At 46.6% G+C, this 23,920-nt stretch overlaps 2 protein-coding genes across 4 annotated transcripts in view; one reads left to right on the top strand and one right to left on the bottom strand.

Moving 5' to 3' along the window:
• The window catches only part of BCL9 (BCL9 transcription coactivator), a 29,690-nt gene extending 26,842 nt beyond the window's left edge, over positions 1-2,848 (top strand). For all 3 annotated transcript variants that reach the window (XM_041480277.1, XM_041480274.1, XM_041480275.1), the window contains one exon: positions 664-2,848. In XM_041480277.1, coding sequence (XP_041336211.1) covers positions 664-1,781 — 1,118 coding nt within the window. In that variant the 3' untranslated portion in view covers positions 1,782-2,848. The remainder of the gene's footprint in view (positions 1-663) is intronic.
• A 5,812-nt stretch (positions 2,849-8,660) lies between these two features.
• ACP6 (acid phosphatase 6, lysophosphatidic) lies at positions 8,661-16,428 on the bottom strand. The gene is given in 11 exon segments (XM_041480292.1): positions 8,661-8,839; positions 8,954-9,119; positions 9,320-9,415; positions 10,611-10,711; positions 11,430-11,562; positions 12,978-13,065; positions 13,763-13,842; positions 14,494-14,624; positions 14,718-14,846; positions 16,147-16,255; positions 16,257-16,428. Coding segments are annotated over 11 exon segments (1,218 nt in total). The 5' UTR covers positions 16,301-16,428; the 3' UTR covers positions 8,661-8,698.
• Positions 16,429-23,920: the final 7,492 nt, after the last annotated feature.

Below are 23,920 nucleotides of genomic sequence, written 5' to 3'. Positions count from 1 at the left end.
TTTTTTTGGCACTGAATCATGAAAAAAAGAAATGTAGGCGGTAGCACCTCCACCCTGTTGAATTAATAGTTGAAAAAGGGGATGAGTGAATGTTTCAAGAGAGTGGCAATTGGTAATGAATACTTGATGAGTTTACCTGTAGCTTTGCAGTGTGTTTCACACAGTAATGGCTGAATATATCTGGGGAAAGCTGGCTAATTGAATAAGTTCATGATGGTAACTCATTAACCTCATTGATCACTGCCTCTTAGTCTTATGAGGGTTATCTGATTTATCACTGCTGAGTTTTGAAAGGAGTTTCAGTCACTTCCCAGTGGACTAGTGTCCATATGCTGATTATCTGTCACAGACATGTTTGCTGCTGCCTGTGTCATGCAGACTGCCAGGGAGGTAGTAAAAGTACGGTTTGGATTGAAATCCTATTTATGGAGCAGGCTTTTGTCACTGTTTCATAGGGCAGTGACAAGCTTAGGGAGGTGGCTGTTTGAGTGGCATCAAATTTCTGGTTAAAATAACACTTTTCAAAGCCACTACTGATGGTTTTTTTACTAGCATTGTATTTTTGTGTGTGTGCAGACTTGGTAACCTTGCAGAAAGCTCTCCGACAGCTTTATTGATTATTACTGGTTGTTGTCTAAATGTGATTCCTTGTTTCTTCCCTAGGAATGGGCATTAATTCTCAGAATCCTCGAATTTCAGGTCCAAACCCAGTGGGTCCAATGCCAACCCTTAGCCCAATGGGAATGACCCAGCCTCTTTCCCATAACAACCAGATGCCCTCTCCAAATGCTATGGGACCCAATATACCTCCTCACGGGGTCCCCGTGGGACCCGGCCTGATGTCACACAACCCAATGATGGGGCATGGTTCCCAGGAGTCTCCAATGGTACCTCAAGGACGCCTGGGCTTCCCGCAGGGGTTCCCTCCCGTACAGTCCCCTCCACAGCAGGTGCCATTTCCACACAACGGGCCCAGCGGTGGACAAGGCAACTTCCCAGCGGGAATGGGCTTCCACGGAGAGGGACCTCTGGGGCGTCCTACCAACCTGCCCCAAAGTTCGACAGATCCAGCACTTTGCAAGACTGGAGGCCCTGGCGGTCCAGACTCCTTCACTGTTCTTGGAAACAACATGCCTTCGGTTTTCACTGATCCAGAGCTGCAGGAGGTGATCCGTCCCGGAGCCACGGGAATACCCGAGTTTGACCTGTCCAGGATTATCCCATCGGAGAAGCCCAGCCAGACACTACAGTATTTCCCTCGTGGGGAGGTGCCAGGCCGCAAGCAGCCTCAGGGTCCCGGGCCTGGCTTCTCCCACATGCAGGGGATGATAGGAGAGCAGACGCCGAGGATGGGACTAACATTGCCCGGCATGGGGGGCCCCGGGCCGGTGGGAACTCCGGATATCCCTCTTGGCACGGCTCCGTCCATGCCCGGTCACAACCCGATGAGGCCGCCGGCCTTCCTGCAGCAGGGCATGATGGGGCCGCACCACCGCATGATGTCACCAGCACAGCCCGCCATGCCCGGCCAGCCCGCGCTCATGAGCAACCCCGTGGCCGCCGTGGGCATGATCCCGGGCAAGGACCGAGCCCCCGCCGGGCTCTACAGCCACCCGGGCCCCGTGGGGTCACCTGGGATGATGATGTCAATGCAGGGCATGATGGGACCCCAACAAAACATCATGATTCCCCCCCAGATGAGGCCCCGAGGTATGGCTGCTGATGTTGGCATGGGAGGATTTAGCCAAGGCCCTGGAAACCCAGGGAACATGATGTTTTAAGCTGCTACCATAAGACTGGATGTTCTGATCCTTGTCAAGATGAGATTCCAAGTCCTGAGGGCTTTTTTGGGAGCTTCAGGAGTACAGTTTGGCCATGCAATAGGTGAAAAGAGACCAGAGGATGCTTTGGGAAATCTCGAATGTATGGAATTACCTGAAAAAAAAAATATTCATTTTAACAGGTTGTTTTTTTTTTAAGATTTATTTTTTAAAAATTATTTTTGTGGACTTGGGTATCCCGTGACGGCACCTGCTTTGAGAATCTGTAGCTGTATTTTGAGAATTGCCATTTGTCACAAGTTGCACCATTCTCTGTATGTTTACGTCCTTCGGACTGGCTTCTCCCAGGACTCTCGGTTATTTTTGGGGTTTTTTGTGTACTGTACTATATTGTAAAAGGGATTTTAGCAGAGACTTTAGTCTTTGGGGTGAGAGGAGAATGGGATTCTAGGCTGTTTACTTTAGGTGGAGAATCCATCTTCAGAACTTCGGACTATTTTCCTTCAACTCCAATGTATAGAAAAACCAAACTACGACCTCAGAGCAGAGTATTAATGAAAAGCACAAAAAGGAACTTAAGTTCAGTGAGGGGAATCTTTTAAAAGAAATAAATAATAAGTTAAGGACATATTTTTCAAATTATGGCGTGCTGTCCAGCACCTTCTGTCTCTCCCTCCCACTCTTTATTAAATAGGCTTCTCTCTCTCTCCGTCCCCTTCTGTCTCCTCCTATGGCAGCTGCAATACATTGTGTTATTTTGGGGAGTAAATCTAGGAGAGCCTCTCCTCACGTGGGGACTCTTCCCACTTTTAGGAAGGGGCTGGACTTGGACACTGTTACATCCTACAGTAGTCTCTCTCTCACTGTTTCCTATTCTCCTTTTCTTAGAAACCCCAAGTGATTTTATTAATGTGGGAGTGGAACAGACACTAAAAGTTATCCAGGATTTTTTTTTTGTGGTTATTTTTTTTTCCTCCCCAGCGTAAAACGTTCTGTGTAACCTCCATTAAATTTGGTACAAAACCACTCGCCAGGGCTGTGGTGTCAGAAAAATAAAATATATTGTTTCTTACAAAAATGAACTGTCTCCTTTATCCAGTCCAGTTGTTTCTGTGTAGATCAAACAGCTGGCCAGATGACGGTTTGCTCTTCCTTGTGATCACAGCCAGCCTAGAGGCCAGGTGGGCTAAACTTTGACAGCTCCTAAAAGTCTGGTCAATAGGCAGCTGTGTGCTCCTTTTGAGGCAGTTCCGTTAACTTAATCCTGAACTGAGCTTGTTTTCCCTTGGAGTGAGGTCTTATTTCAGAACACCCCAGGAACTATACTTAGAGACTTCCTCAATTTGTTGAGGGTCAAGGAACAGATGAAACTTGTCTCCATCACTTCCTCCTGGAGAGTGTTTGCAGCATTGCAAGGTACATGGGTTTGAGCTCCCCCTGAGCAGCAGTGTCAGTCTGCCGAGGCACTGGGATTGTGTCCCTCCCTGGGGACTCTGGATTGGGTCAGGTCTCTGACTGCCAGCACTGAGAGCCTGAGATGGTGGGGAAGGGTGAGCTTTAATAACAAAGGTGAGACAGAAATTGTCAGTGAGCAGATTTTTATCAAGACAGCCCTGCTGAGTAAATTGTTGCTTTGCCACAGTTCTCATCGATTGCTTCCTAATCCCCTGTCTTTTCAAACTTGCCTTTTGAGAGGATTTCAGCAAGGAGGTTTTATGGCCTTGCCTATGAGGAGTGAAAGGCTGGATGACAAAACATGGATTGGGAGTTGAGCCCTGCTCCTGGAGAATATCAGCATGAGCCAGATACAGATCTGTAGGCCAGGGTGTGGGCTCTGTGGCTGGCTGTTCTGTGGTCCCCCAGCACTGCATGTGGAGTGGGTAATCTGTTCTTCCTTCCACTTACTGCTACTTAAAATTATTTCAATGAGTAATTTCTTCAGAGGACTGTCCATTAGTGTAAAAATTCATGTGGAGAATGAGTATTTTTAACATGCTTGTGTGTGAGAATTTTTCAGAGTGAACTGATCTTTAACAGGTGGAAAAAGAATTCCTCTTGGTGGCTGATTTACTAAACTTTTGTTGCTGGTGTTATAAAATGAGTGAAGCCATGCACTGTTGGAGGCACGCAAGCCTCAGAGCCTTCTGTTGTCTGCTTCCAAATTCACCTTTGTGCTGTCATGCAAATTTACGATGATTTTGGGTGAGAATTACTCTTTTGACAAAGTGTAGGATGTCTGTTGTGGTGCTTCCCTCTGACAAGACAGGCAGCGTGAAGCACGGGCTTGTCAAGATTTTGGAAAGAGATGACAATGACACAGTAAGTGTTATTTCTGTAGGGCGGAATTACCTCTTCTTTAAGTGGTTGCACAGCTCCCTTTTGAGGACCTTGCATGGGAATTGTTACAATGCAACCTTTTTAAGTGTTGCCACTTCTGCCATCACTCCTGACTGTTTTTACCATGTTGAACAAAGCAAAGTTCTTGATCGACATAGAAATGAGCCGGAGGTTTTGGGATTTTTTTAAACTGTCGTAGGGCCTCCTATGCCTGTTATGATTTTGAATAGCACAGGATTTGAGGTGGCTGTGACTTATTCTAGGAAAATTAGCATAGGAAATTCTCTGTTTCAAAGCCACTGAAGAGTGAGAGGATACATTTTAAACATGCTGTATAATTTCCTTCTGTTCTGTGTCTAACTTAAGATGCTGGCATTTAGTATTTTAATGAGATTTTTCTTACAGAAAGTGCAGAAGATGTGGATTCTCCTGAGTCCACGTAGATGCATTCAGTGTTTGCACCAGCAGATGAACAAGAGTTGCTAAGGTCTTAGCTGGCTCCAGTTGTGAACATGACTGTGTAGATGTGCATAGATGAAGTTCTTTGTTTTGCTCTGATTCTACTTCTTTCCTTTTTGCTTTGCAAATGGAAAAGCTTTCTAGCTGTCAGCCTTGCGGACTCACCTGAGGATCTGTAATCAGGCTCTGTTCCCTCCTGCTTATCAATAGTAACTGTGACTCAGCTTTGGTAGTCATGGTACAGTTGAAGATGGAAAGTGGGTTGCCATTTTCAGTTTTCTTCCCCCCCCCTTTTTTTTTTAAAGCTTTCAAATCATCCTCCTCCACCTTTGTTTGAAAGAATGAAATAGACTTTATTCATACATGCTTGGCTGCTCTTCCTCTCTAGTAACATGGGAGGAAACAGTCTGCTGTTCAAATTATCTCATCCCAGATGGCTGCGCAGCCGGAGTGTGGAGAGACTTAAAAGGTAAACCCAGCAGATGGTGAACTTCTGAAACGCGAAGTAATGTGCCTGCTAAATCAAAAGTTTAAAATATTTGAAATCTGTTTGTTTTAAATTAGTAGACTTGCACTCAGGTCATCTGTGAAGTACACTGGCAGTTCTAAGCACTGTCCAAATAAACTCAAGATTTGTACCTGTATCATGAGCTAGCTAATCTGCTAAAGAAGGTGACAGCAAGGAGCCAGCCTTAGGAGTTTAGTCCTGACATCCTTAGGGTCACATTTTGGAAGACAGATCAGTGTGTGGAGATCTGTTCTGATTTGAATGCTGGTAGTGCTTATGGTACAATACATGTGTCCTGACTCTGAGTAGATGTGGGTGCCCGAATCTTTCTGAGGGTAAGATGAAATGCCCCATTTTTTGTTCCCCCAGAGTGTTGGGACTATTACAAATAGGGTATAGGCAGGGCTTAATTTTGAAGTGCTTTGCGTGCTCTCTGCTGTGCTAGTTTTCATTCAGGTGGCAGGACAGGCTGCATTTTATTGGTGGTGTCCTTCTGCACTCATGATGGTGAACGCTTTCCTTGTGCAGCCTCACCAGGCTGCTGGCTGAAACCCGTTCCCTAATGTGACACTTCTCGAGGAAAAATGATCCATGTTTGATACAGGTCTGTATTTACTAAAATGCACTTCACTTTATCAGTTGGTAGTAATTCTTAACCTAAAATAGTTAATGACACAGGAAAAAAAGTGATGTTTTGTTTGGGATACTGGGAAATTGATGATTTCTGGGAATTTTTATTCCATGTTCTCAGGAATGCCTTAGCTTTTCCATGCTGTGTTTGCAGTACAGTAGCTCCCACTTACCTCTGTCTTTTGGTATTAAAACTCTTCCACTGTCCAACCAATCCTCTTCTGAAATGATAATTTAAACTAGTTGTGGTCAGAAATAACTCCTCCTTCAGCCTGTGGGCACAGCTGCCATGAAATGCTCAGTGGGGTGGGCCATTGCATGGGCCAGCCACTTTGACACTGAGGGGAAGGGTAAGGCTAGAACAGGGCAGAGGGGGCACTACAGAAATGCTGCAAGAGACAGAGAAGTAACCTGTTCCCAGTGGTGCCTTCCTCCAAGCCACTGCCAAGAAGCTTTTCTGAGGTCTTCTGCTGTTACTGAAAATTGTGTTACCCTGCCTAGAGTGATAGGAGGATCTTAATTGTGTAAAAGCAGTGCCATTTAACAATCCTACCTGCTCTGGAACAACTTGCACTGCTGAGTGCTCTGACTTGTGGCTGTGTTGCAATTTTTTTCCTGGCTACTGGTCGCTTTTGTTTGGGATGCTCCTAGTTATTATTTAGGAGTAGGTATGTGAATTCCTCCTTTTTTTATGGCCAGAGTTCCTGATGCATGCAGTCCATGCCTCACGAATAACTTGTAATTGTAGACCTAATATTTTCATCACTGTTCCCCAAATACTTGAAACTGTGTATAAGAGAGAGCTTGATTAGAGCAGAACACACTGTTCTTAAGACAGGGTAGGCATTGATTTTTATATAGTGGCATTATGGTTTCAGGCTGTACAAAAACTTGATGGAAAATAACAATGTTTTGTTTGCTTTTTTGACAGCTTCTAATAGCAGTTCAGTGAGACCTCCAGCAATGTATTTAGCATTCAAATTATTCTGTTCACTGTGCGTGGTGTCAACATGTAATTGTGGTGGGGGCAGGCTAATGAAAGAGTAGAGGTAATTCCAGCCCATTCTTCTTAGGGAAAAGGTGCTGTAGTGCCTCCATCATGTATCTGTCAGTGGCTTATGTTAAGTGATTTTTTCGCTAACCAAGAAGAGGTAACACAGGACCTAAATTGCAGGGTCATTTTAATAAATGGTCCCCCTATTTTAACCTCTGCCTATCCCAAAGGAAGTAGGGACCACGTTTTATTTACTTATTGAAAAGTGGAGATCTTTTTCAATGAAATAGTCAGTGAGATCGAGTGCGCTCTCAGCAAGTTTGCAGAAGACACAAAGTCAAGTTGTGCCATTGACACAAGAGAAGGACCTGGACAAACTTGAGAAGTGAGTCTGTGAGAACCTAGTGAGGTTCAACAAGTCCCAGTACATGGTGTTGCACCTGGCTCAGGGCAATCCCAGACATGAGACCAGTCCAGAAGTCACTGAGAGCAGCCCTGTGGAGAAGCACTTGGGAATTGTGGTGGATGAAAAGCTGGACATGAGCCAGCACTCTGTGCTCGTAGCCCAAAAAGCCAACCATGTTCTGGGCTGCATCCAAAGCCCTCTGGGCAGCAGGTCAAGGACAGGATTCTGCCCCTCTGCTCTGCTCTGACCCCACTGCAGTGCTGCATCCAGCTCTGGGGCACCCAGCACAAGAAAGATGTGGACCTGTACAAATCAGTTCAGAGGAGGCCACAAAGATTATCAGAGGACTGGAAAACTTCTCTTACGAAAACAGGCTGAGAGAGTTTGGGCTGCTAAGCCTGGAAAAGGCTCCAGAAGGACTTCAGAGCAGCCTTGCAATGCCTAATGGGAGGCTTATAAGAAAGAGGGAGAGTGACTTGTTACATGGGCAGACAGTGATAGGACAAGAGAGAGAACAGTTTTAAACTAAAGAGGAGAGATTTAGGTTAAATTCTTTACTGTGAGAGTGGTGAGGCAGTGGCACAGACTGCTCAGAGAAGCTGTGGATGCCCCATCTCTGAAAGTGTTTAAGACCAGGTAGGATGGAGCTTTGAGCTGCTCAAGTGGATGGCATCCCTGCCCGTGGCAGGGGATTGGAACTATATGATCTTTAAGGTCCCTTCCAACCCAAACCATTCTGATTCTATGACTTTGGCAACATTGTGATTTCTAGTACTGTCTTACAGGAAAAGCTGTCATCTCAGCCAGAAGTACTGCTGTTGGCCAGTGCTGTGTTCCCCTTTCAGCAAGGGCAAAATAGATCACTGCTGCCCAAAGCTGAAGTCGATACCAGCTCCCCAGACTTCCTCATTTAAAGCACATTAAGCAGAGTTCACCAAGATTGTGTTCTTGTACTTGGCCCTCTATGGTTGTTCTGCCTGTTCATGGCAGAATTTCCATAATTAGAGGAGTGCAGGGAAGAGGTTTGGAGGCTTGCTGTCCCTTTGGAGATGTTTTCTGTGCACAAAAATGCCCTCAAGAAGATGGGGTAGCTAAATGCTATGCAATTAGGGAGACTCATCTGTCTGCAGAGAGCAACCCTCCAACATGCCAGAAGAAAGGGAAAGGCACAATGGCTTCTGCAGTTTACCAAACATAAAGTCAATGTTAAGTCAAAGCTTTGAAGTCTGGTAGCACAGAGCAAGCTGTGCTTCATGCCACAGTCCCAGCATATGAGGAAGAGGTATGTTTTGTCACATTCCTGATACAGATGGGCAATTTTAAATGGTCTGTTCTCACCCTTGCTGTTTCCAGCCTCTCCCTGCTTTTGTGTGGTCACCTCAGAAGTAAATTTGAGCCATTCTGTCACGTGGCTTCTTTCAGCCTGCTGCTAACAGTGTAAAGTGACACTGTGCCACCCTGTGTCTGGTCGGAAAATGTCCCCTCATCTAAAATACATTTGAAATAGAGAAGGCTAGCAAGGACATAAAGAAAAACAGTCGAAGATTGTGACAATAAACTGATTTTAATTTATGACAGCTTAATTATGAGTTAGTTTTCTGATTCCTGTCCACTTTGGAGCACAGGTTACTGTACTCCTCTGGGGTGACTGAGTACTGTGAAAGAACTTCCAGAAATTCTTCGAGTGGGCAGAGACCTGCTTTACAGCCTTTCACCACTTGCTCCTGCAAGGCAAAGAGACAGAATCACAGATATTGTGCATTGCCAAAGCCCTTTTTTGCTGCATGGTGGAACCACAAGCCCAAGATTTGTGGATGGGACTTGCCACGGGATCTCACCTCTCCACGGTAAGCCACGCGCACAAACCACTCCTTGGAGCGCCGGTGCTGATACAGTTCCAGCGTCACATCTGCAGCGTAAGGGGGCCACTTCTCATCAAAGGTGCCCAGTGCCAGCAGGAGAGGAATAAGAGTGGAGTCATGAGAAGCGTAGAGGAAGAGCTTTCTGGAAAAAAAAACAGAAAGGAAAAGACAGACCTGGAATGTCAGCTGTGTTCCTCCATGGATAGGCAGTAGCACTCCTGCTTTTTCCAGCAGGTGAGCACTCCTTTTTATTCCTCACATTCAATGACTTTCTGAACCAGTTTTTCACAGTGCCATCAAGTTAGAATTTGTAACGATTAGAGGAGGAGTTCTGTGCTGTACCTGGCCTTTTCAGCTGGATTTGAGGGATTTACTGCTGCTTTAATGTTCTTCTCTAAGGTATTGAACAGGAGGCCAATATTCATCTGAAGCATTTCTCTAGAAAAGAAGCAGAAACAAATTTATTAGTTTTAAAACTTTCACACAATTGTACATGAAAACTTGAGAACCTGCTTTTTCCCTTATTATTTGATTACCTGCATTAAGTGTATCTAAGAACTATTAAATGCAATTAATATGGCCAGTTTTTAGTTCAGCTGGTGTGCACCACTCTAATGTGACTGCAGACTGGGAGGAGAGAGGTGTTAATAAGCATGAGGTGTGGCCATGTAAATAGCAATCTTTGTTCTCTAGGCTGTTTTGTTTCCCTGGTATGGTTTTTGAGTGCATGGGTTTCAGCTAGGGAAGATGACTGCAGCAAAACAGCAGCTGAAGTGGTTGGGGTCTTTGGTGAGGAGAGGCAAGACTCAAGAAAGTGGTTGTTATATTAAAAAAGTAGTTTTTGTCCTCTTATTAAACAATGAGATGATCTTTATACAATATCTGGTGGGAAGAAACTCCCTCTACCTAATGAATACATCAGTGGAAATGGAAAATGTGTGTGACTAATTCTCCTGGGTGTTGTGGGAATGGGGTAAATCAGTCTCATTACCTGAGATCTCTAGTACATGGTAAAGAAAGGACAGTCCTATACTACCACCTGAGAAGAGCTGGTGAATGTGGCAGCTGCAAATGAATCTGAAAGGAAAATGACTGCTAGGCTAGCAACTCAGCCAGCCTTTACAAACAACTGTGGAGGAGGTAATTAGCTGCATGTAGCAGCAGATTCTCTTTGCAAGTAGTTACATGTGTGCAGGACCTGGCATCACTTTTTCCACTAGCACCAGCGCTTCTCAGCCGAGCTGTGCAGGTGCCATCCCTGGGATAAGCTTCCCAGGCTGGAATTTGGACTGTACTTGTGCAACTGCAAAGGCAGCCTCAGGGCACGGGCTGGAAGCACCTCCTCCCTTCTTTTGCTTTTGCCACTGGTTCACTTAAAACCCCTGTGGCAGCTGAGGCTTTCACTGCCTACCTCAGTGGCATCCTGGTCTCCTCAGTGTGCACTCCTTTTTCCTAGGACTCAAGGCGCTGAACTTTACATTGAGACGGCTGAGGCACAAAACTCATGAGTGGGCTCTGGTGGGGGAATGCAGCAGCTGGGAAAGCATTTCTGTCTGCTGAAGTAAGCTGGTTTAGCACATCCACCCCGGGTAAGACAGCTGCTGAGGCCAGAGGCATGGACACAGGCAATCACCTGGAACTGTCTTGCAGAAGGAAAAGCATGGAGTCAACACATCGGCGCTCCACTGTCTGCTGGAAGCTCTTCAGCGCAGGGCAGCTTGGCATATTGTGCACCTGGAATGAGGAGATGCAGCAGAGTGGTAGGGTTTGACCCTTTCTGAACCCAGCCTGAAGACACATGGATCACTGCCCACAGAAAACAGCTGCTCATGTCACACCTTTTGTCCTACAGTATTGTACTACAATACTCATGTGAGGACTTTTAGGATGGTTTTAAACACACAGACTTGCTCTGTGTACCAGAAGGATGGATGTTTGTTTTTTAGGATCCAGTTCCATGGAGAGTGTAACACATTGAGCCATTTAGCTGGCAGACCAGTTATTATTAGCTCCAGCAAAAAAGTCACTAAGGAGGGGTAGAAATGTGCCCAACTTCCTTCCAGTAGCAGAAGCAGTCTGGCTCACAGGTAGTGTGCTGGAACTGGGATTAAGATGACTGTTAGGTGCTGAGTGCCAGAAAAGCAAAAGCACTTGATAACGGGGAAGCAAGGCCCAATGCCTCTATTAGCTCTACACTACACGTGAAAGAAATACTGGATTTCAAGGTAAGATCAAAAATACTGGAGACAAGTCTTCATCCACCCTACAGCAAGGCTGACCCCACAACCTGCTTTTTAAAAAGGCCGTGCTATTTCTATAAGCATTCTGGGTTGGATAGAAAGCTACTGGAGTGCACAGTAGTATCTGTGGGTGTTGGCACTGTGACTTCCTCCATGTGCATGGTAAGGGGATGTTTCTTTCTGTGACAGTGCAACAGAACGGCTCAGCTCACCTGTTCAGCAAAAACGTTATCGAGGAGGACAAAAAAATCCACAGACTCATCATCATTAATGCCCATCCTCTTCTTAATTGTTTTCAAGTCATCAGAGATACCTGGCTGGTGCTTAGCATTCTCCGACTTATTCCTATAAAGGAATTAAGAAAATCAAAACTTTTTCACACACCAGGCTTTCTATCTTCTGTTTTTCTCATCACCCAGCCCAGTGGAGTTCTCCCATATCAGTGAGGGGTAGAAGGGAAGCACTGCAGCATACTGAGGGATTCCTGATGTTGGGAGTCTGAGCTGCAGAAGGGACAGATGCTGTATCCAGATTTCAAGGATCAGAGCTGGCTCTCTGCTCTCACAAAGGCAGGAAGAAAAATTAAAATGAGATGTGAACACCCCAGAAGTGCCTCCCCTAAGCAAGGGCTGTGTATCAGCTAACAGATCTGGTCATACTGGAACAGTACAGGTCTGTGTCTTCAAGGAGTAGCCTTTAACAGCCTCATGAAAGAAGCAGCTTTGAACTGATTGCTGTATGGTGTGGGAAATGGGAAACACCTAGATACTCGCTTGTAGCTTAAATCCAACTTTTGCTTTGTTAGAAGCCATTTGCATCTTTATGCTGCTTTAAATGTTATTTTAAAACATGTAGCTGAGAATATCCATGCTGGCCACTGTAGTCCCTAGGTAGCCTGCAAGCTGAGGCAGTGCTTAGTGCAGCTCAAAAAGTGTACCTTGATATGGTCACAAAAGGTGCAGTTGGTGGGCAGGGAGCAGCAGACTCTGCAGTTTACTCCTTTTTTGGACAGGTGATGTTACTGAATAGGCTGCTTCTAGGGACTGTCACCTCACCACTGTCTAGACCTATCCTTTGCCTGCAGCGTCAAGCACTGCACAATGAGCTCTTGCAAGTGAATTCTGACAGCTCTTGAATTTTGGGCAAAAATATGCTAATGTACAATCTAGCCAAACTGTAATATATCTGCCTCTCTTTTTCTTTTTCCACCCTGTACCCAAACCTGGCACAGGCATTTCAGAGTACTTGATACCACAAACATGAGTGTTCTATGTAGGATCTTCCTTATTTCACTTCATTAGCCTTCATTAAATGTGTCAAGGCTGAGTATATTTCAGTTTCTTCAAGGTATGAATGTGACGGGAGTGTTGAAATAACCCCCAAACCAGAAGCTGAATATAAAAAGGAGGCCCAATATGTTCACACTTGAAAGGCTTGCTAAGGGATGTAGATGACATTAATTCTGCCCTGCAGCAATGCTACAGACTAGCTGTACATTAGCTAGTAATGAATGTTTGCTAGACAGACTAAATTAAACTGGTCTTTCAAGGAAAAGTCTCCATTTTATTTTCTTCTGATGCCACTGCCTGGTGTATAATTCCGCTTACCAAGTATTTGATACAACTAGCTAACCATTCCCAAAGAACAGTAAGTGGTAGGGAAAGAAATTGGGAAATGGGAAGAAAATGTGCTGTTGTAAATTACTACTGCTGAAACGGAACAGCAGTGAAATCATACGGGGAGATATCGCTAGCAATTACCTGGTCAAGTATTTCAGGCGCGGGCAGTTCTGGTAATTGGGGTAGAGCATTTCAGAGCTTGCTTCATCAGTGACAATGACAGCAGGTCCTGTGGAACAAGAAGGAAGTTTCTGTGATCAGTTTCTTTAGACTGCTTTATGCTTTGTGCTCCAGTCCAGTGTTATCAACTAGCAATTTCCCCCGAGCTATCACCTGCAACACAAGCCACTGTACTTGTTTCTGTGCAGTTATTTCCACAGGGATGCCTGCTGTGCACCTTGTAAAGCTTCCCAGTTGTGTGTTCATTTTTCTTAGCGCCAAAAATTAGTCTCTGTATCACGAAGTGTAAGGAGCTCTGGCAAGTCACTTCTACTTGTTCGTGGAACTGAATGTGGAAGGAGCAGATGTGAGATCTTTAAAATGCAGAGCGTATTTTTAGAACAAGTAGTTACCAACTGCAGGATACAGGTGAAAGTTACTCCAGATACTGAACTTGTGACCAAGATACTTGGGTTTCCCTGAGAAACCTTTTTCTGATGTGTGAACTTTTTGCCTTCTTGATTTTGAAGAGTGTTAACACTAACCTCCTCAGCAGGTCTGAAAGAGCAGCGGAAAGATACGCAAAGAGAGGGAACAAGTGACAAGCTGGTAAAGAATCTACAGGACCAGGAGAACTGGGGAAGGGAGCCAAGTGCAAAGAACTGAGGAAGAAGTAACAACTAGGAGCCAGAGAGTTAGGATGCAGAAGGTGTGTGCATCTAGGGAAGACTAAGCAAGGAAAGGCACTGTTCAGAAGTCTCCCCAACCTTCTTTCTGCTGTTGGTACAGCCCAGCTAGCACGCAGCGTGTGGACTCCAGATTCCGGAAAATATTAGTGGAACGGATGCTGAAAGAGAGAAAGCAGTTTGTGAGGCAGCACCTTCTCCTTCACATTAACATGGCTGCAGCTGGGGAGGTCTTGCTGGAACTGAGGATTCTCCTTCCACCATGGCTTTGGAAATCTGTGGTGGGACTCATCTTTTGTCACTACAGATATCTTAGGTAGACACCTATAATCTGAACTGCCCTTTAACTGCATTTCAGAGATAGAGGAGACAACAAACTGGCACTTGTCTGGTGTGATTTTTTTAATCTCATCCTAAGCCAGATGCTCTCAGCATTACTGATGTGAGCAGCAGGGATTGCTTCATCTCACTGAACTTCAGCTGTTTGCAGTGAGTTAAAGCGTGCTCCAGAAATGCCTGTTTCTCTTCACTCACCACAGAAGTGCAGAACAGCACTGCCAATGGCTCAGCCTAGGTGAGATGAATCTGTCCCTGGCATCACTCTCAGGACTGCTGGGCAATTGGATACTTTGTGTCATGAGTGATTTCTAGTGCCAGGCTCTGCAGGCTGAGCAAAGATGAAGGCCCAGAGGGGCCAGACATTTTGATGTGGAGTGGAGAAGGCTATGCTAGCCAGAGTTTTCCCTAGCACAAGGCTACTTGTTATGAGGTGGGAAGAAAGGGAAGGTCCAGGAGGGACCTGAGAGACTCACAAGACCTCAGCAGGCTTAAATATTGGTGAAAGAAACTTGACTTCTTCCATGTAGTTTCTCCTCAGCCTTTCCCCCAGGGCGAATGTCTGCTGCATCCCCACTTTTGTCAGCTGTCCTGCGACTGCACCACCCTAAGAGCAAAGAGAAGGAGAGGTCTCCAGTGGACCATGGAAATAAAAAAGTCTACAGAGGAAAGAGGAACCCACCAGCAAATATACCCTCACCTTAAAAACAGTCTTATGGTATTCTTCATCCAAGGATGAGGGGGGTTGAGGTCCTCCATTTAGGTCTGTCACCATGTAATCAAATTTAGTCTTAGCAGGTACATCTAAAAGAGTGGGATGCCATTCCACCTGTTTCAAAACAAACAAACTGCTTCAGTGGAAAACTTTCAAGGGCATTAAACGAAGGACTTTTAAGAGCATTAAACTAAAGCTGGAGTAATACAGTGTGCTGTCTTGCCAACAACACAATAAGGAGACAAAGGGATCTCTTTACACAGCTCATAGAGAAATGAGAGTAGTGCTACTCTCTGGATTTGCAGACCTGATGTGCAGGAAATGCAGTACTTGCTTTCCTCCCCTTACAGGAGAAGAATCTGTAGGAAATCGCAATTGCTGCTCTGTTACACATCAAAAAGCTGTTGTAGGAAACTATCTGAGCTAACTCCTGCTGGCTCCCCAGGCCAGACCTCGGAGGAAGCTGCGGGTGCCGGATCCCTTGCGGTAACACTGAGGCAGGAGCCAAACCTTTGCTGAGCACCCATTGTGAGGTGCACAACTTGGCCTTGGAGTAAAGCCTCAGGATGCCCATCCCTGTATCCCGCCCCTGAGGGCTCCCTGCAGTTGCAGCAGTTGTTCTCTCTGCTGTCATCTGTTCCACTAATGTGCTGTTGCTGTTCCACTTTAAAGAATCACAGAATTAATTAGGTTGGAAAAGACCTCTGAGATCATCAAGCCCAACCTGTGACTGAACACCACTGTGTCAACCAGGCCACAGTGCCATGTCCAGTCTTTCCTTAAACACCTCCAGGGACCAGGACTCCAACACCTCCCTGAGCAGCCCCTTCCAATGTCTAATCCCCCTCTGTGAAGAAATTCCTCCTGATGTCCAACCTGAACTCATGGGGCACAGATTAAAGACTGTCTCCTCTCATCCTGCTACTTATTTCCTGGGAGAAAAGCCTGACCCATAACTGGCTGCAACCTCTTTTCAATAAGTTGTAAAGAGTGATAAGGTCACCCCTAAGCTTCCTCTTTTCCAGATGAAATACCCCCAGCTCCCTCAGTAGGGACAATCCCTGCCCTGCTCCTGCTGGTCACTCCATTGCTGCTCCAGGCCAGGATGCCATTGGCCTCCCTGGCCCCCCGGGCACACCTGGCTCAGTTCAGTCGCTGTCAAGCAGCACCCCAGGCCTTTTTCCACTGGACAGCTTTCTAGCCACCCTAACCCAAGCTGTAGCTGCCAAATTCCCACGCTTTCCCCTCGGAAATTACTCTCGGTATCACCTCGGGAAGGGGAAAAACCACCAAACCACCAGGCTGCCGGGAGCAAGCAAGAGCTCAGCAGCGGGCACGCCGCCGGCTCGGGATCGGGGCACCTCCGCACCACCCCAGTCCCGTCCCGTCCCGTCCCGTCCCGTCCCGAGCTCACCGGCTCTGCCCCCGGGATCGGCCGCAGCGGGGTGCGTGCCCCGTGCCGGAACACGACCTGCACCAGCCTCAGCTCCAGCTCCCCGCGCCGCCCGCCCTCGCCGCCTTCCGGCGGCCAGGCCGCCAAGCACCCAGAGCCGGACCCCCCAGCCCATGGCCGCCCCGCCGGCCCGGCGCACCGCGGGGAACAGTGGGAAGCGCAGTCCCCGGCTGAGCCCCGCCTGGAAGCGGGCACAGACGAGGGCCGGGCGGAGACTGCGGCTCCCGGCGGGCGCCGCGCAGGGGAACCATGCGGAGCTGGGCGGGACGGGCCGCGCCCCCGCCCCGATGGGGCACGGCCGTCAGCCGAGGCTGCCGGCATTCACGTGCCTGCGCTCACCGTCTTCATTTCGTTATCTTTCCTGGGGGACTCGCTCGGAGCCAGTGTGCACAATAACCCCGTGTAGCCTTCCAGGCTTGGGGAAGAGTGGCTGGAAGGTGGCCCACTGGAAAAGGATGTGGGATACTGGTGACAGCGATTGAACTGAGCCAGGTGTGCCCAGGTGGCCAGGGAGGCCAATGGCATGCTGGCCTGGAGCAGGAATAGCGTGGCCAGCAGGAGCAGGGCAGGGATTGTCCCTGTGTACTCGGCCGCACCTCCAGTGCTGTGTCCAGCTCCGGGCCTCTCACTTCGGAAAAGGCCTTGAGGGGCTGGAGCGAGTCAAGGGCAGGGTCTGGAGGCGAGTGTTGTGAGAAGCGGCTGAGGGAGCGGGGGGTGTTCGGTCTGGAGAGAAGGAGGCTCAGGGGACCTCACTGCTCTGCAGCCGCCTGAAAGGAGGGTATGGCCAGGTGGGGTTCGGCCTCTGCTCCCGGGAACGAGTGACAGGATGGGAGGACACGGCCTCAAGCTGAGCCGGGGAGGTTCAGGCTGGGCCTTCAGAGGAATTTCTTCACGGAAAGGGTGGTTAGATACTGGGATGGGCTGCCCGGGGAGGTGTTGGGGTCATAGTCCCCGGAGGTGTTCAGGGAGCAGGGCAAGGGTGAAGGAGAAAGAGGAGGGAGAGGATGGTGACCTGCACAAAGGCCAGAGCGAGGAGCCGCTGCAGGTGGTGTGAGGCTGGCACAGACACCAGGGCGTGCAGAGGGGATTTTGGTCACCTCCTCGTTTTTCTCAAAGCCCTGCAGTTCTGAAAGGGTTGCCTCAGTTTTCTGAGCTTAAGAGTACGTGAAATACAGAGGCACAACAAAAGCAGAGAGAGAAAGGGAAAAATATTTCAGAAGCCAAGAAAATAACAAATGAAGGACTCAAGCCTAAATCTTGTGTTGCAAGAGAGCGAGGGGTCAAGAATGCTGAGGGGAGAGGGAACAGGAAAAAGTACTTAAGAGGGGGAGGGAGGGAGGGCGAAAAAGAGATAGAGGTGATGTGATAGAAGTGAGCAGGGAGAGAGGCTCACACTGAATTTATTTGTATTTCCACTCAAATGTTACCCTGGAAGAAAAGCCCCGTTCCTGTGAAGTTGTGAAGGCTGGGACTGCAGGATCCCTCCTGGGTGGCCCCGGCTGCCGCCAAGCAGCATTACTGGTGAGATATATTTTAGAGTACACCCTGCCACAGCAGGTGCCTGCAATTAGAGGAGAGATCTCCAAAATAGCAGGCGGCTGTCAATTTTTTAGCAAATGGTGTTGCCCTGTTTTTTTTCCTTTGTCCAACTGTGTAGAAATTTATTCTAAGATGCACCATCTTTACAGTAACATTTTCAAAGGACCTGTTATTTTTACCCTTCTGTTGCTTTTTGTGACCAGACGAGGAGCAGAAGGCTAATCCAATGGCCACCAGGGGTGAAATTTTTTTCACTGAAGGAAAGTAATGAGCTCTAATGTACAAGCAAGTTTCAGGAAACTTTCCACTCTGAAAGCAGAGAGCAAATTTCCTCTTGGTTGGAATTTAACCAAAATTGCAATGATTGCTATCTTTGTGAAATATGATTGCTATCATTTGCCTTTTACAGTGCTGCAAAAATGTATCACACCTCAGAACACTCTGGTTTTATAAGTTTGCGTTTACATCTTCCTTTTTTTGAAGAGGAAACTGAGTCATAGTGAGCTTTGTAGTTTGACCAAGTCATGCAGTCATTGTGTGGCTGATAAATTGATAAGGTGTGAGGCCTGAGTTTTGTAGTTTGACCAAGTCATGCAGTCATTGTGTGGCTGATACATCGATAAGGTGTGAGGCCAACTAGCACTATTAGATTTTTTTGTTCCATGACATAGCTCAAAATTAAATAATGCTTTAAAAATACCCCCAAAAGAAACAACTTAACCTAATGAGTTGGTGTGGTTTATTGTTTTTCGGACTAAGTGAACACCTTGTCCCTGAACAAAGGTAGAGGATGGCCAGGTTGGATGGGGCTCCGAGCAACCTGGTCTAGTTGGTGTCCCTGCCTTTGGGGGGGTTTGGAACTGGATGATCTTCAAGGCCCCCTTCCAACACAAACCATTATATCATTCTACAAAAGATCTTTATCTCCTTGTGGTGTAAATCAGAGATTTACCATAAAGTGTTTGTATGGTAGAGGCACAAATATCATCTGGATGGCCCTTAGGGAGATGGGTTTATTTCCCCCCAATTAGTAGGGGTCAGAAAATAGACATATTGCCTTGACTTCTTTGGTTCCTTTCCCAAGTGCGTTTTGCTCAGCGAGGAGAGTGAACAGGGAATGTTCTCCCGCATCTCTTCACCACACAAGCTGCAGCTGGGCTGGGAGCCTGGCTGCTGGAGAAGGGTGGCTTAACCAGCCTGGTGTGACTGCCCAAAGTGGGCCACAAGCAACTCCTGCCAAGCACGATATCTCTGTGTGCCAGCCTTGTTTTGGGGCAGCTCCACCTCTGGGTGGAGTACGGGCTGCTCTGCTGTAGCACAAAGTGTTTTCCTGCCCTTCCAAAAACTTCTTCCACTCCAAAATGTTCCCATGGCTGGCTTTCTGAGTGCAATGAAGGTGCTTTCACTCTGGGCCCTTGAAGTGATCACAGGTCCTGAAATCTCAAATGCAACATGGGCAGGAGTTTGTGCAGGATTCACGTTTGGGATCACAGGCTGTGGCATTCTGCAGCCAAAAGAGCTTTCTCCATTCCCTTCTCTGGAGCTAATGGTGCTGTCTCTGTGTCCTGCAAGGACTGCTGACCACAGTGGCTATTATAAACCAGTCAGTCTGGACATGGAAGCTGTATTGCCTTCACAAAGGGCTGAACTTTATAAATAAATTGAGTGTGCTGTGCTGCTTCCTGTGGAGCCATATCACTCTTGTCTCCTCCAGTCTGTCTGTTGTGGTGAACCTTGTAGCCAGCTGCTTTGTGAGCAAGGCGCCTGGGGAAATGGAAGGAATGTTTCCACTCCTAAAGTCTGTGATCCTTTGGGGTGGATTTGGCAAAAATAAACCCCTAAATGCCACTGCAGAGCGAGCCCTCCCTGCAAGACACCATTCATGGTACACTGTACAGATCTGATGCGTCTTGTCTCATTTTCTGCATGCTTTCACATCAGTGCTTTACCTTCCAGCAGTGAAATGATGTGTGTCCATACACAGAGGTCATAATTTAATTTCTGAATTCCTGCAGGTTATGTGGGAGAGTCCTGGAAGTCAGACTTGTCATATTTAGGGCTGGCATTGTGAGGGGATTTTTGGAAATTTTTTCTTTTATGTAGTTTAGAAACAGGTCATCAGAGAGTTGGTAGTTTCCTGCCTCTTTTACCTGGGAAGATGTGGCTTTTCCTCACTTTTCTTTGTCATTTCCAAGCTTGGGCATTTGGTCATTGTCCGTGTGGCAGTGGGAGCGCTGGAAGCTGGCTGTGCGCTGGCGACGGACCGACTGCGCCAAAGTTCAGCCCCTGCCCAATAACCCAGAGCAGAAGATGCATTCCCTGCCTTCTGTTTTTCTTTTGTTCCAACTTTGTCATCCTAAACTGGATGATGCCTGCAGCCATCTGCTGCATTTGGTAGTCTGCGGCATCATGCCGACTCAATTATGCGCCGCTCTGGGAGAACAGCAGGCTGGCTTTCTCTGCAGCTTTGAAGGAGTGTTCTTCCCTTGCACAGGAAGGCCGAGGGAAGTAGGAGCCTCCAGAAGCAAGCTGGATAAGCTGTTCCCAGCCATGTCAGGTGGACTCCGTGCCTGTGCAGTCCAGGTGTGGTGAGAGAGCTGCCAGTCTGTCACCGTGCCCGAGATGCTGCACCCTGGGACTCGGTGCTCTGATGCCATGGCAGATGTACTCCCCTGTAGCAGCACTTAACCATTTGGCACTTGTAAGCTTTATCACCTCATTTACTTTTCGTGGATATGTATTAAACCAAGGGTATTTCTATTAGACCAAATGTTTTGGGATGAGGTGAAATTAAAAAAGAGATGGTGCAAGTGTAAATTACATTTGCTTTTTTTCAAAACAGCCAGGAGAGAAGGGCTGCAAAGAGATGATGAGCCTTACAGGCTCCTAGCAAAGTTGTTTTGTCATGCTTTCATACTCAGAGAGAAGTGACCAGGCAGGAGGATTTATGTGTGTGATTCAGCGTGTGACATCAGTCTTCTTCCTGTGGTGGGCAGAGGAGACATAACTGAAATCTGGGTTTAAATGTTTTTGGGGTTTTGTTTGTTTGTGGGTTTTTTCCTTCTTTTTTTTTTCCTTTTTTTTTCCCTATTTTTTTCTGCAGGTTTAGGATCAATTTTGAGACTCCAGGACTGCTTTGTTTTTTATTCTTTGCTTTCCTTGCTGGTAGTGGACTTGATGGGTTTCAACATGCAGCCACTCACGTTTGCTGTTTGAATCCTTCTGGGCTGTCCGTAGTGCCCTGATCCTTTTTTCCTTTCAGTAAATTCTCCTCTTCATTACATGAGGATAGGGGTCAGATCAAGTGGTGGGGAGCTAGAAAACAGGGACTTGTGCTATTTACATTTAAGACATTTCTGGCCTCACCAGCTGTTCCATGTGTGTTATTTTCAGAAGGGCAATAATCCACAGGAGGTCAAGAGGGTGGAATTGTGTGAATATACTGGGTGGAGGAAATCAAGACGCTTGGGAGTACCCAGGCCTTGTCATGACCAAGAGTCTGGATCCCAGATGATTCTGGCTGGGAGAACTCAAGGAGAGTTCTCAAAGTGCTGCTCAGCTGGGTGTTTGTTAGCTGTTTTCAAGATGTCATCTGTGTTTACACTGCTGGCAGGACCACCTGTTCTTTTTTTGATCAATAATATGTGTGTGTGTATATATATATTGCTGCATTTCTCCATTTATTTTTAGCCCTTTCTAAAAGTCCCCGACAGGTTTGAAAGATGCTGTGGATTGTGAATGGTGCCTGGCGGCATTGCTCACATTGAAGGTTGTCAGAATTTCCATGCCAATCTTTGCTTTGAAAGGTTTATAACTTGTTCCTTCTATTCTTGGTCCTGCAGCTCTCATACCCTGGAAAAAGTAAAATAAAATAAAATAAAACAAAAAACAAAAAATAAAAAACAAGGAACTTTTGAAAAATGACATTTTTCCCTACAGGTTTGTGGAAATCAGACTTGTTGATCTAAACAAGAGCTTTTTCAAAGCAGCGTCTTGCCACTTTATTTTTCAGCACCTAATTGCAAATGTGTGGCAGGTCTCTTTGACGTGTTTCATGTGGTCAAATGGAGAAGCTGTTTTGCATATCAGGCTGATACAGGCACTGGATGGTGTAAAATGTAAGGGAGCCAACAGCAGTTAGCTCTCCACCACCAGCTCTGAGGAAGCATAAAACCAGCTGAGTTATGGCAGAGGTTGGGCAGACTCCACATCTGGGGTGACACCAGTTGCAGAATCACGGGGTGAATGCTCCTCTTATCAAGAACTAGCAGAGACATGAGACATACCATGGTTTTTTACATTCATAAATAAAGGACATGCATCTCGCTGTTTCGTGCAATCAGCAAGAGAAATCCAGTACAAAGCAGCAGTTGATAATTTTAAGAAATACACAGTTATCCCTTATTAATTCTATGTCCATATTTTGGAAGTGTCTCCCATCCATGCAGTGCAAAGCTGGTTGCAGTTGTTAATCTGCACCATTCCCTGGTGAAGTCCTACACACATCCTGATGATTCCTGGTGCCCACTGAGAGGGATGGTGTTGGGAGGGGATTTAACAGAGTGCCCTGGTGCTGCTGAGAATCCACGGCAGAACAGGCAACAGCACACAGAAACCTGACTCATGCAACAGTGCTAGAAGGAGTGAACTGCATCTCTTCTGAGGGTTTTCCCAGGTTTGGAAAGCTGTTGGAATGTTGGCTGCAAACAGTACATTTGTATGCAGGCAGCAGGCACTAATTCAAAACACGAAGGTAATGAACTTGAAACTGGGTCCTGGCGCACAGTGAGGAGCGTGGAGGGAGCACTGGGAACTTGAGCTAAATCAAAGGCAGGGTAATTTCTCATGCAGCATTCAGCAGGCCGTTCAAACTCAGATTATCTTTTGGCAGATGGGAATAACACTTATTCCCTGTCTCTGCAGGAAGGCTGTGAGGTAGCAAAAGTACATGCAGAAGGCTTTGTCTATGCAAGAGCTCAGCTGTTTTTTCACACTATATTAGTAGCTGTTTGAGTGGCAGATACAACCTTTCCTTCAGGTCTTTTCTGACAGCTCTGGACCCTAGTGGTTATGAGAACACTGCTATTACAAAATGGAAATAGTTGGGTTGCTTTTGTGCATGTTGCATGGGTACACATGCAGTGTTGCTGAAGACACAGAGTTTACACTCTTTTATCCTGATTTGTCTTCCCCAACAACTGATTTTTCTGAAGACACAAAGGTGTTTTTTTCTGATTCCCCTGTACATTTATTGCCTCTCTCAGGTCATGGCATTCCTGTAGGCTCTCAGCACCTCCTTAGTGGGAGGCAGGATCCACTATATTTTTTCAGATGGGAATTTCAGGCAGGCAAAGCCAAAGATGACTGGCCTGTTGTCAGACATGAAACTTCTTGGAGTAGGAACCTGAGGGCACTCTCCAAATTTCCAGGCTGGTGCCTGAGCTGCTTGTCCAGGCTCAGTGTTATCTTTTGCTGCTGTTCTGATCCCATCTGGCTGTCAGCTGTACCAGCCAGTGCTCCGTGGGTATTTATGCTGCTGCCAGTTCTCATGTCTCAATTGGGAGTCATTTAATGCGGGTGACTGAGATTCCTGGAGAGGAAGAATTTGAAGTATCCCAGACAATGGTATAGCTGACATAGTTTTTGTCGTAAGACTATGTTTTAGTATTAATTTTAAGGATTGTTGATACACATGAGTTTTTCTTGGGCTTCAGAGCCTGTGGTTTCAGCCATAAAATAGGGTCAGAGGCACAACAGTCTTGGTATCGGAGTTTAATATCCTTTTCTTGTAAATAAATAGAATAAATGGGAGGAGAAACATATATTTTAAAATTTCCAGTGATGGTGAGATTCTAAGAAAGAGGCAGCACAACACTTTTCATTTATGCATTTGGCATTTTTGAAGAAAGATTCCTGGTAAAGCCTGACTGCAAGTCAACAGAGTCAACACCTGAGTCAGAGAAGGAAAAGGGGCACGTCTCCCTTAGTGAAAAACTTGATTGCATGTTCTCTTACTCTCAATTACCCTAATTTGAAGTGGGGAGCTAATGAATATTGCTAAATGGTTTGAAACAAACAGCAGCACTGTGAACAAAAAATAGTCATTATGAGCTGCAGTGTATCAACCAAAGTGAATTTTTCACAGATTTGTGGGTTTTACTGCTGGGGTGACTGGTCTGGCTGTTTGCTTAGTGTA

Source organism: Pyrgilauda ruficollis, unplaced genomic scaffold (genome assembly GCF_017590135.1).
Source record: "Pyrgilauda ruficollis isolate IOZ18807 unplaced genomic scaffold, ASM1759013v1 scaffold50, whole genome shotgun sequence".
In the NCBI taxonomy this organism is placed as follows: Eukaryota; Metazoa; Chordata; class Aves; order Passeriformes; family Passeridae; genus Pyrgilauda; species Pyrgilauda ruficollis.
Note: the sequence above shows the minus strand (reverse complement) of the source record. Positions and strands in the feature narration are given on the sequence as shown.